General features: G+C 41.9%; 1 protein-coding gene across 1 annotated transcript in view; it reads right to left on the reverse strand.

Annotated features, from left to right (window-relative positions):
* Positions 1 to 2,032: 2,032 nt before the first annotated feature.
* The window catches only part of LOC147734894 (lectin-like), a 203,812-nt gene continuing 192,557 nt past the window's right edge, over positions 2,033 to 13,287 (reverse strand). Inside the window, exon 5 of the mRNA XM_086953671.1 lies at positions 2,033 to 2,319. Within this exon, the coding sequence (XP_086809797.1) occupies positions 2,292 to 2,319 (28 nt within the window). The 3' untranslated portion in view covers positions 2,033 to 2,291. The remainder of the gene's footprint in view (positions 2,320 to 13,287) is intronic.

Genomic DNA, 13,287 nt, shown 5'->3' on the forward strand with positions numbered 1-13,287 from the left:
AGGTTATAGAGGTGGCAGGGGCAGGGCTCTTGATATGACTTATTGAATATTTATTTATGTGGCTTGTACTTGTATCAAAATAATGATATTTGTTTTTTTTCTTGTCTATTCATTTAATATAATGGCAATTTGCTTCTTAATCAAAAAAAAGAGGAACAGAGATTGAAATAATTTATATATTTCTGAGGAGAAAACAGACTTTCTAATAAACCACCCCTTCCCTGCCTGTGGGATACCATTCATTGACATGCAAATAGGGACAATGTCAATACATTAATTTATCCTTCATTGTCACTATTCTGGACACATTTTGATTAGAATGTTAATTGTATGTCACTGTTTGGTGTATTCAAGTGCATGGTCACCTGTAAGGATTGTATTTTTGTGTATTATTGTTTGGAAACGTAGTATGTCAATATTGTCTGTCTTTTGCTTCAAAAACCCTCTCTTGAGTGCTTAATACTCACTAAATATAATTGAATCTCTAGAGATAATTTAAAGGTAAACATGACTTAACTTCATGGCGTGTAATATTAATCATTATTGGACTGATGGTGAGTGGTGTTTCCCTTTTGTTAATTGCTTGAATGTAGGACATAGAAATTGCTCAAAGTTATTCTTGCCTAACCCTAGCTAAGTTTTCTGAATGGTGAATATCTCAGACAGGTTCACCCTGATGTAAGTTCAAGATGGGGGCTGAGAGTTGCTCAGCCTAATACTCTGTTCTACCTAGAGGTGAGATCCACAGGTGGCTAACACTTATTAGAGCGTTGGAATCTTAAAAGGTCCATTAAAAACAATGGAGTGCTCCAGGCTTCCAATGGCTGGTAGAAGCCCAGAGCAGCAGCATTCCAATGTTTGTTCACAGATTTTCCTTTGAAAAAAGTCCTCACTGAGCCCAAGGGGATTTCAACCACCTCCAGCTCCGTGAGGCCTTTGTTTTATTCGTTTGAGCATACTGTCCTCTAGAGGCAGAATGTTCTAATAGCCTTAGAGCTCCCAATAGCAGGCTCGATCACTTGTTAAAGGCCCTCGTCGAATGCTGTAGCTGGCATTTAACGCCAGGTACAGCCTGCTATGTCAGGCGCTAAGGCTATATTAGAACATTGGAATATTGGACGCACCATAGAAAACAATAAAGTGCTCCAGGATTTTAATAGCAAGTAAAAGCCCAGAGCTCCAACATTCCAGTGTTAGTCATTCACAGGTGTTGCTGTGAACAAAACCCTAATGGAGCCTAAGATGAATTAAATCCCCTCTGGCACAATGATGCCATTTTTTATTTGTTAGAACATTCTGCGCTCTAGTGGTGGAACTTTCTAGTATCTAATGCGTTATAGCCCTCTGTAGCTGGGCTATACCAGCCATTAAAGGCCCACTCCCTTGTTAACGCCCTTGCCTTTAGCTTGGGCCTTTACCACTGGAGCAGGCCTTTAATGGCTGGTAGTGCCCGCTACAGCAGTCTATAAGACTAAATTAGAACATTATAACGTTGGAAGCTTCCTTGATGACAGTGGAGTGTTCCAGGCTTCTAATGGCTGATAAAATCCTAGAGCGCCAACATTCCAATATTAGTTATATACATGTGTTGCTGTGAACAAACGCCTCATGAAGCCAGAGGGTTTATGAATCTCCTCTGGCTCGCTGAGTACTTTGTAGTTAGAACATTCTGCCCTCTAGTAGTGGAATGTTCTAGTAGCCTTATGGTCTGCCGTAACTGGGCTTTACTGGCCATTAAAGGCCCACTCCCTTGTTTAAAAGCCCTTGCCCTCGCCTTTGGCTCGGGCTTTTACCACAGGATCAGGCCTTTAATAGCCGATATAGCCCGCTACAGCGAGCTATAAGGCTATAGCCAGACGAGTGAAAAGTCAATGACCCAGACTGAATAAGTAATCTAGTGAGAGGGAACGAGGGGTACAGTAAGTAGAGTTGATTATTTGGGTAGGTCCGGCAAGGAGGCAATGTGATAGAGAAATTGGTAAAACTAGTGCAACTGAGTTGGCTAAGAGTAGATAAAGAAGGAAGCACACATGACAAATTGTTATTTTATTAATCTGTTCAAATTTTAGAGAGAATATGTTTATATTTAATATGATTACTCTGAGTAAAGAAAGTGCACAGCATAGAGAAACAACATTTGTCTAGCAAGACTTTTCTTTGTGCTAAAGTTGTATGAAAATCAATACAGCAGACATTTCATTTACAGTTGCATGCATATTTCCTTAACAGATATATTTTGAAGAGAATCTTGATTAATTGTTACTCCTTTCTTGGATATGCCCATGTACATATCAAAAGTGCTCTTCATTGCCGCATAGGCTATAACAAAAATGAACATAGAAAGATGAATGATTAATGTAGAAAGACAAACATGGGACCATATTGTTCAAGGTATAGTAAAAATAAGACCTGCTACCCTCACATAAAATTACTCAATTTAATAACTGTTATTGGTATTATTATTTATTTTTACTTATTTGCAAAATGTTTTAAATGCATTGCGCCCCAAAGGTCAATATGAACAGTAGACTACTTTTAGTAAATTATCTGAACTCTGTGTGAGATCCTTATGTAGACAACTTCAGAAGCCACATTTTAGAAGCTAGGGAACTGTAGCCAAAAAAGAAAAGTATTGATCAACCTTCACTGAGTTGCTTCTAATAAAAAGCCAAAACAGCTCATTGTAAAATATGGCAGATGAGGGTGAGATAAGGTGATAACTTTTAACAGATTCTCCATATAGGTTTTTCAAGTGAATACTATTTCTGGCAAACTGGCTTTAGTGAACAGAGACTGCATGATGGTATGAAACTCTACCATATTTCCATATGAAAAGTGGGCAAATTAGCCATATCTTTAGCTTTTAATGTAATGGGGACTTGCACCTCCCTACCTGCTTTGTCAGATATGAAAACATCTGCAAAGATAGTGCAATACTCCACCTGTGATAGAAAATTCAATTCAGAAAATGCCTCTATATCTAAATCTTGCCATTTGAGCCATCATCGTGTCATATTAAAAGGTGGAACAAACCTATGAACCCAACAAAGACTGAATTAGAGAGAAAAAATGAAATATATAGAGATATGGTTCAAGCATTCTAATTAACCTTAGCTTAGGACAGCCTATTTGTTGAGATCCTCACTGTATACAGCTAATTAGGTACAAAAGTATTGAAAAGTCCATAGGAACTCCTAAATATATTGAGGTTACTCTGAAAGATTGAAGTTACTCTCAAGGTTTGTGGTGCATATTCCCACGGAAACTGACTTTCTATTGTTTTTCCTAATATTTTCAATTTAGTTTAGCTTTTTTATTGTATTATTTATTTCTTCAATTATGCAAGAAATAACCTAGTTGACTCAGGAGGAGGAATCTTTAAAAATGAAAATATGGAAGAACTTTAGTTGTTAGGTATGTAATTATATATATTTTTACTGCTGTTAACACACTCTAATGGGCATATTTATTGTAGAGTTGTATTGCTTTCCCACCATGCAACAGGGTGCAAAAGCGACGTAAACTTTAAGATGCAGTTTATTGAGCCATGCAAGGCCACCTTGCGTGGCCTGATAAATACAAAGTAATGCAACACAGCACAAATCACTGTGTTGCATTGCTCTGCCCCAGCGAGGTGTTCAATGCATAGTGTGTGTTGGAGTTCCCATGCAAAACCCCTGGTTTGTGATACAATCCCATATTTACCATGAGAGGAATCCCTGGAATTGTGCCAAAAGTGCTATGCCTCCCCAGGTTTTTTTCTCCTAGTTTTTTGTTCTTTTTAGGTGTGTTGCATTCTGCCACACATAGACAGAGGAAAATACCTCAGGGGATTGATCATGTGCAGGAAAGGGCCCCTTCCTGCACAGAAACAATCTTGCTAACAATGCAGGAACCCTTGCATCATGGTGTAAGAGTGCCAGCATTGACTTTTGGAAGCACATTGTGTGCCAGTGCTGGGAAAAGGCAGGAATGCTTTATAGAATGTTAAGTACAGCGCATGCCTTCTCTTTTCTAATCACGCAACTCCACGCAGCAATGTGGCTTGCTCTGCTGTTTGAAATAATGATAAATATGCCTTAAGTCTGCAAGCCAAAGTGGAAGATGCCATAGTTCATTGTGAACATATCTAAAACTGTCTGAAAAAAGATGGCGTCATGCCCTATAACACTGGACTTTATTGATGGGCTATTTTACAACAGCAGTTACAGTATGCAGAAAAATAATCAAGAACCAGAGAGTACAACAAATAGGTTTCAGACTGTGCTAAAGGTGTCAGCTCAGTGACCATTTTAGATTCAGCATGAAGTCTTCAATTAAATATATCATTAAGCTACATAAAGCAATTTTCTTCACCCAGTGACAAAAATCCACTTGTGTCAATAACCATTTAATAAAGTGTCCTTAACATAGCATTTCTTGATAAGTGCAGGATAACTATAAGCTTCTGGATGGACTGCCAACATGGGTTTCATAGGAAAAATACCAGACCTCATCACATCTGTCTCTTTACAACATTCACACTCCACCTTTCTTGGAGACTTCTTTGTGCCCAGCACCCACAGCACAAACACCATGGAGGTTGCCCTTCATTCTGTATTCAACATATTAGAAGCAAAATACCCCTTCAGCAAGCCAACTCACTCCAAATGCAACACAACGGACATCATCCTCTCCGTATCCATCCACTGCCAGGCCCCCATACTCCAGGACTGAACTGATCATCTTTCTGTCCCCTTGTCTGAGTCACTCAAAGCCACATCCTATAGAGATGATGGACTTTTGTCCCCGTCATCAGTTCACAGTAGAGAGAAGCTATCACTCCTACTCATCTTTTCAACACCTTGATATCCCATCAAACCTTTCCAAACAGCCTCTGGATTGGACAGATCCTCCTTCTGCTAGAAAAAGCCTACACTTGTTCCAGCCGACCTGCCAACTTAAGACATACAACCTTCCTCCTTTGTGTTAAAAACATCATTGAGAAGGTAGTTGCCCCCCACCTACAGAAGCCTATCAACAAGAATAAACCACTTCAAGACTAGCAATCGGGTCTCAGACCATGTTTCAGCATTAAAACAGCCATTGATCCACACCCTGAAATTTAAATCGCCTTTTACAGCACGACCATGCAATAATTTATATTGTACCTCACTGATCAATAGCCAGTCATAGAAGTCATAGAAGCTATCAAATGTCACACTCCCCATTTCCTGCAGAGACCCTCAACAATCTATCCTGTCTCATGTTAAGCCTATATTGGGCACCTGTGAGAGCCATCCTTGCAGACATCAGCAACAAGATTCACCAGTATTCTGACGGCACTAAACTCTATCTCAAAATCACCTCAACTAATAACATAGAAACACTCGAACTCTGTCTCCATCTCATCAAAACCTGTAAACCGTGCAAAGACCACATTGCTCCTATTTGCCCACAGCGCCAAACATTTTCTAATAGACTCATGAATTTGCAGCTTAAACCAAATGGCATTAAAACCCTAACTGACTGAACAGACCAAACACCTTGGAGCCAACTTTGACTCAGACCACTCACTCAAGGAACTCATTTACAAGAACTCCAAAACAGCCAGGTCCAAAATCTCTCTCTTGAAAAACAGGAAACCTTTTCTCCCAGGTCCTCTCTCACCTAGATGATGGCAACACAACGGCTTCTCAGAGACCACCCTCTCTCACCTGGAAGGCATCCTTACCACTGTTTAGTCATGGAGAGAATGAAGAAACCCAGCCACATCTCCCCTGTTGACATTAATCTACACTGGCTCCCTCTGCAAACACAGTTCATCTTTAACCCTTTCAGTGCACCCATCGCCCAACGGCCGTCGCGAGCACTACCTCCGGAGTGCTGCGCAAATCCGTTAGCCGACACGGCACCGCCCACTTAATGGAACACCCCGCACCGCAGCGGAATTTTCGCCGCAGGTAAGGTGTTAAGACTAGCTAGAGAATATCTGGAGGTCAACACCAGCGTAAGATGTCCCTCAACCATTTACAGGCTCTCTAGAGCTGCAAAGGCTTGCCTATGTCATTGTCTGAAAATATAAGGTTAAATATACTGCAAATAAATATCATTTTCACTTTTAAATGATAATATTTATTTTATGATAAAATGTGTGTAAATCTTAACACTGTACGTCTGCCCTTTCTAAATGCTATAAATTAGGCTACTCAATTTATCTACTTCTGAAGGATGGAAGGCTGAGTGTGCCTTTACTGATATTGGAACTCATGGCCTTAGGAACGCTGCAGGCGTTTTTTTGTACTATTTTGCACTGATGGTGGAAAGCAACACAAAGAATTGCAATTATCATTGAAAAGGCCCATTGCCTTACTAGAAGTTGGATATGAACAATTGATTTAAATGCCTTTGTAAATATAGACACCCTTATATTTTGGAGAGCTCAAGTAGGACTCTCTACCGGCTCTCAAGAGGTCTAACTTCTCAAGATTTTTAAAAAATGTGAACATTGCTATAAAGGTGGCTGCTCCCAATCCGAGCTTTTGCCCAGTCGCATAAATTAAGAGTTTCCCTCCTTACCAGATTTCGGAAGGTCTAAATAAAAGAGCTTAGTTGCAAACCATAAAACCAGTGAGTGGCGTGGAGGTGCAAGACAAAATGCTACAATGTGGTGTACTCCTGTGGTGACCTATAGGTACTGCAGCCTCCTGCAGAAATGACTCTTATCTACCTTGTTAGTCCTCTAGTAATACTGCAGTTTGCTGAGTCTTGTTTAAATACTTTATTTCGGTCAAAGACTTCAGAAGCAGCCAAAATAAAAAATAAACATTACATTGCTTGTTAACCAGTCCTCAGCAACAGACAAGAGGTATTATTCACAAAATGTCTATCATAAGCCATGATCAATATTTTCTATAATATGTGAAAGAAGAAAAAATACATTCATAGCTAAAATTATTGTTGTCATAAAAATGAATCTTCACATTATTATGCATAACATTTTGTATAATAAAAACAGCCAAGTTCTTTCAAATGTGCACCGATATAGGGTCAACCTACGTAATTAGTCAATGAAAGTGAAAAGTACGATTTAAAAATAGTACAAACACGTAAACTACCTTACTTAACAAGGTTAACATTTACTGTTATCAATGTAATTAATCGATTACTGAGCTTGATGGTGGCAGCTACCACTTGCTTTGCGAACCCAGCACAGGTAGCCCAACCAATTTTCTGTAGAATTTGTGGTGGCATTGGTTCAACCTTCATAATTTGTTACTAAATGTGCAAACGTGCATTTATAGATGATACTAGTAGACAAGCTACCCAACTTAGCACCCCAGTAATCTTGGCCACAAACCGATCCCCCTGAGCCAACCCATCACTCAGACCTTCCGCTCAATGTACCACCATCTAGACTATACACTCCATGAATACTAGTCCTAGCTCACAATCCTGAATGCTCCTTAACTGCAGATATGCAGTGAGATATGCCACCAAACTAGACAAAACGGTTTTTGAGGACAATAGTGGCATTGCATTTCTGACTGAAAGCTGAATCAATGAACACTCTACCCCGCTGCAAGACCTGCTCATTCTGCCTGGCTATTCTATCTCCAGACAGGACAGAACAGGACAAATGGGGTGTGGGCTTGCAAACATCCACAAAGAAGAAATTCACCTCATCGCAATACAACCTATGACCTTCCGGACATTCAAATACCTTGGGGTCATATTCACAACCAAAGGTAACACTCTCATCAATCTCCATACCACCCACCACCCCCTGGTGATCGCATGATATTTGCTGAAGAATTAACTGACTTCATTACACAGCACTTCCTTACTGACTCCAATTAAATTTTTCTTGGTGACTTCAACCTGCACTGGAAAGACCATGCTGATGACACAGTCCGTAACTTAACCAAACATCTTGACATCAATGACCTCAAACAACTATGCTATGACCTGACCCTCAAGAAAAGTTCTACTCTTGATGGTATAATCTCCAGAAAAGAGTTTGCCTCCCTCTGACGCATCTAGCACATCAACTTGTCCGACCATCATCTCATACTGTTCACTCTCAATGCCCCTGCCTGACTGCTTCTAGCCCCTACTAACAAACAAACGCACTGGGCAAGACACATCAAACACATCCCATTAACATACCTGAAATCAATGGTACACCTTGTAGGTGGGGCCAGGTTCAACCATTGCAGAGCAAAATTCAGACCATCATGTACTGGGTTTCTCAAGTTCAAGTTCAAGTTCAAGTTCAAGTTCAGGAATTTGTATAGCGCACTACTCACCCAGAGGGTCTCAAGGCGCTTGGGGAGGGGGTTCATTATTTATCGAATAGCCAGGTTTTAAGTTCTTTTCTGAAGGAGATGTGTTTCTGTGTAAGGCGGATGTGAGTGGGGAGTGAGTTCCAGGTCTTGGCTGCCAAGTAGGAGAAGGATCTACCTCCCATGGTGGATCTTTGGATACGCGGGACTGCGGTGAGGCCTTGATTGGAGGATCTTAGTTGGCGGGTGGGTGTGTAGAAGGATAGTTGAGTGTTGAGGCATTCGGGTCCTAGTTTGTAGAGGGCCTTGTGTGCATGGGTGAGGAGACGGAATGTTATTCTCTTGTTGACGGGAAGCCAGTGGAGGTCTTTCAAGTGGCCGGTAATGTGATCTTGGCGAGGGATGTCCAAAATGAGTCTCGCCAATGCGTTTTGGATGCGTTGGAGTTTTTTCTGTAATTACTACCCACTACCCAGGCTCAGGTAAGAGCTTTCTTGGGCCTGACTGGGTACTACAGAATTTTTATCAAGGGGGATGGATCCATTGTGACTCCTCTGAATGACTTAACTTCTAAAAGAATGCCTAAGAAAGGTCAGTGGACAGTAAGCTGTCAAAAGGCATTTGATGACCCGAAGCAGGCCATGTGCACTGCACCAATTTTGCAAAGTCCTAACTACTCCAGAGAATTCATTGTCCAAACAGATGCATCTGAGTTGGGGGTAGGGGCTGTGCTATCACAATTGACTGATGAAGGTCAGGACCAGCCAGTAGCTTTTATTAGCAGAAGGCTGACCCCTGGAGGGAAACGTTGGTCAGCTATTGAGAGGGAGGCCTTGGGCTCTGAAAAAGCTGAGGCCATACTTGTTTGGCACTCACTTCACTGTTCAGACTGACCAGAAGCCCCTCGTATGACTAAAACAGATGAAGGGTGAAAACTACAAACTTTTAAGGTGGTCCATTTCCCTACAGGGGATGGACTATACAGTGGAACATAGACCTGGGAGTAACCATGCCAATGCAGATGGACTCTCCAGATATTTCCACTTAGAACATGGAAACTCAACTGGTCAAGGTTAGTTTAATGTCCCTGCGTTGGGGGGTGGTTGTGTAGGAGAGTAGGATCTGCTTACTATGGTTATCCCCACTTTTTGCTGGTGTTTCACTGTTTCTTGACTTTAGTCTGGCTGGGACCCTGCCAACCAGGACCCCAGCCTAGCTGCTTCCTCTCTAAATTGATTGCATGTACATTAGGTACACTCCAGATTGGTTACTGGGTTACCCTTGTGAGTCCTCAGTATATGGTACCTTAGGTGCCAAGGGCATAGGTACCCCTGAGGCCTACTAGGGGCTGAAGCATGTATTATGCCACCCCTGGGAAGCCTTCCAAAATGGCACCACAAGTCTGCTACGGCAGCCTGGGTAGGATGGTGCATGCACCCCTTACTAACATATAGGCTACCTATAGCTACCCTTAATCACTAACACATATAAACGTATACGTCACTACTGTTAAAACTTAGGCCGCAAACGTCAACATTATCGGCGCCATCTTGCCCCTTTTCGAGCCCAATCGTGCGCGTAAGCGGCAGCCATTTTGAGTACCATAGTCTAGGAAACCTAAAGGGTCTTGGCTCCTAACTACAGCAAGGCTGAACCAATAAATTACAAAGTAAACACAACAATTGCCAGTACTGGAAGATTTCTTTAGAATACGCTATTCAACTTGGCGGCGTGCATCACACAAGACATGCACACCTGCTTTATGGATTGCAATGTTATTTATTTCTTTTTGTTATTAAATTTTTAGATCTGCATCATTTTTTGATTTTATGCAAGGGAACACAACAATTTTTATATACATATATATACACAAACAACACAAAGTACACAATTAATTCGGTATGTACAAGAAATGAACAACTTTCATACAACGCATTCGTGGCCTTCCATTCATACAAAACATACACTCTGGTCCCAGTGTCACACAAAGAAATTAAATATCAACCAATGAACAGTTTGATTTTTGTCTGTTACAAGTCAGGTTTCAATTTTTCGAGCAAATAAAGGAAAACAATACAGTTATTTTGGTTCCCCAAAGGGGTTCCTTTGGGATAGACTTTTAGAGGGTGACCTGGGACATGGTCGACGCGTTTCGAGCCCTGTAGGTGTCAGGGTTCTCTTCAGGACCAAACGTTTACTGTAAGGAAAGGAACAAAACTAATAAATGTGGGTACTAAGGGTTCAACACCTGATTCACATCCAATCCTGTCTCAGCCTACCTCTACTATGGGTCTTAACTCCAACACGGTGTTCCGTGATGCAGGACAGAGAAGAGAAAAGGCTGGAACAAGTGGAAAAGGGAGGTCATCAGTGTACTACATTTACACTTGCGCATTCAACTGGTTTGGGTGGCATGTTGTGAAAAGCTTACCTATAATAACTTTGCAGTGCGGCACGGTAGATCTGCAAGAGGAGGGAAACTCATGAGTGTTTGCTTATTTTATTGAAGGTGGGGCTAAGCGTTGGCGGGACACCGTTGGTGTCAATAGTATACACTTACCCGCTAAGGAGTGAAACTCCGTATTACTCGCTGGGGCGGCTGCTGCTCCAGTCGGAGTCTGAGCGCTCAGTGGGATTTCCGTTCAATGTCTCATCTGCAAAGAAGCAATCGGTAGCGTGTTAGCGGACCGATTTTTGTAAACTAACGCAAATACTAAGTTTAAAAAGGGCGGTCGCATGGAAGGCGACGGGGCTCTTGTTATTAGGTCTTACCAATGTTTTGCTTCTGTCACGGGGGTGCCGCTCTCATTCACTCTCCTTCCTCTTCGGTTTGTGGAGGCTGAGTGTGGCTTCTCCCAGAGTAACGTGGTATGGGAGTGGCTATGCAACCTGAGGATTCTGGGACCTGTAGTCCCCAAATAATTTTAAGGCGTAATTTACATGCTTGGTCTGTAGATTTCTGACAGTTCGTTAAGCCCATTTACTGCAGCATCGTATTTCATTATGAGCATTGCCTCTCTCTGGTTAAGTCTCAATTCAATATTTCCACCTCTTGGGTCGTTTTCGATTTTAGAGATTACAGTCCATTTGATCTTGGTCTTATCATGTTTCATTGTAATCCAGTGGTTGACCAGAGATGCATTTGCTACTTCTCTCCGTAACCTCGATTTATGTTGGGTGATGCGCTGTCTGATTTCTTGCGTGGTTTTACCTATATACAGCTTCGGGCATGGGCATATTATAGCGTAGACCACGTTTTTTGTCTTGCAGTTGGTAAACGTGTCATGTTTCCAATTAATGTTATTAAATGAAAACACTGACTCTTCAATTGTCTCTTCACAACAAGAGCATGATCCACACTTATGGTGTCCAATAATCGGTGGGAAACCGAGCAAACTTCTCAATGTCGGGGCTTCTTTGCTGGGTAAGGCGGCTCTGACAATGTGATTGGCCACGCTTTGTTCTTTCTTATGTGCAAACAACGGTACTGTTTCCAAGTCTTCATGCAGTCCCTTTATTAGGTGCCAGTTTGATGTGATCAATTTGGCATGGTAGTAGTAATCCTCCTTGCGTGAACAATTCCTTCGTACTCTAAGGAACTGGCCGAAGGGTAAATTCTGCCTTAGGCCACGTGGATGATTGCTGGAATAGAGCAATGCTTTATTCCTATCGGTCGCCTTTCGGAATAGTGTGGTTGCTAGTCCTCCATCTGATGGTTCCACTTTAACGTCCAAAAATGTGATTGATCTACTAGATGATGTGCAACTGAATTTAATATCATTACTTCGTGAATTGTTCACGCAAGGAGGATTACTACTACCATGCCAACCAACTAAAAGAAAGACTCCTCCAACGAGGTTATCCAAACAAATTACTAAAAAACTCTTTAAAGAGAGCGTGGTGGACGCCACGTGAATCTCTTCTAGAGAAAAGGCCAAAAAAAGAGCAGAAACGGATAGTATGTGTGTCTACATTTTGCCCGGCATCGAATCAACTTAAGAAATTGTTACGGAGAGAAGTAGCAAATGCACCTCTGGTCAACCACTGGATTACAATGAAACATGATAAGACCAAGATCAAATGGACTGTAATCTCTAAAATCGAAAACGACCCAAGAGGTGGAAATATTGAATTGAGACTTAACCAGAGAGAGGCAATGCTCATAATGAAATACGATGCTGCAGTAAATGGGCTTAACGAACTGTCAGAAATCTACAGACCAAGCATGTAAATTACGCCTTAAAATTATTTGGGGACTACAGGTCCCAGAATCCTCAGGTTGCGTAGCCACTCCCATACCACGTTACTCTGGGAGAAGCCACACTCAGCCTCCACAAACCGAAGAGGAAGGAGAGTGAATGAGAGCGGCACCCCCGTGACAGAAGCAAAACATTGGTAAGACCTAATAACAAGAGCCCCGTCGCCTTCCATGCGACCGCCCTTTTTAAACTTAGTATTTGCGTTAGTTTACAAAAATCGGTCCGCTAACACGCTACCGATTGCTTCTTTGCAGATGAGACATTGAACGGAAATCCCACTGAGCGCTCAGACTCCGACTGGAGCAGCAGCCGCCCCAGCGAGTAATACGGAGTTTCACTCCTTAGCGGGTAAGTGTATACTATTGACACCAACGGTGTCCCGCCAACGCTTAGCCCCACCTTCAATAAAATAAGCAAACACTCATGAGTTTCCCTCCTCTTGCAGATCTACCGTGCCGCACTGCAAAGTTATTATAGGTAAGCTTTTCACAACATGCCACCCAAACCAGTTGAATGCGCAAGTGTAAATGTAGTACACTGATGACCTCCCTTTTCCACTTGTTCCAGCCTTTTCTCTTCTCTGTCCTGCATCACGGAACACCGTGTTGGAGTTAAGACCCATAGTAGAGGTAGGCTGAGACAGGATTGGATGTGAATCAGGTGTTGAACCCTTAGTACCCACATTCATTAGTTTTGTTCCTTTCCTTACAGTAAACGTTTGGTCCTGAAGAGAACCCTGACACCTACAGGGCTCGAAACGCGTC

Source organism: Lissotriton vulgaris, chromosome 1_2, assembly GCF_964263255.1.
Source record: "Lissotriton vulgaris chromosome 1_2, aLisVul1.2, whole genome shotgun sequence".
NCBI lineage: Eukaryota > Metazoa > Chordata > Amphibia > Caudata > Salamandridae > Lissotriton > Lissotriton vulgaris.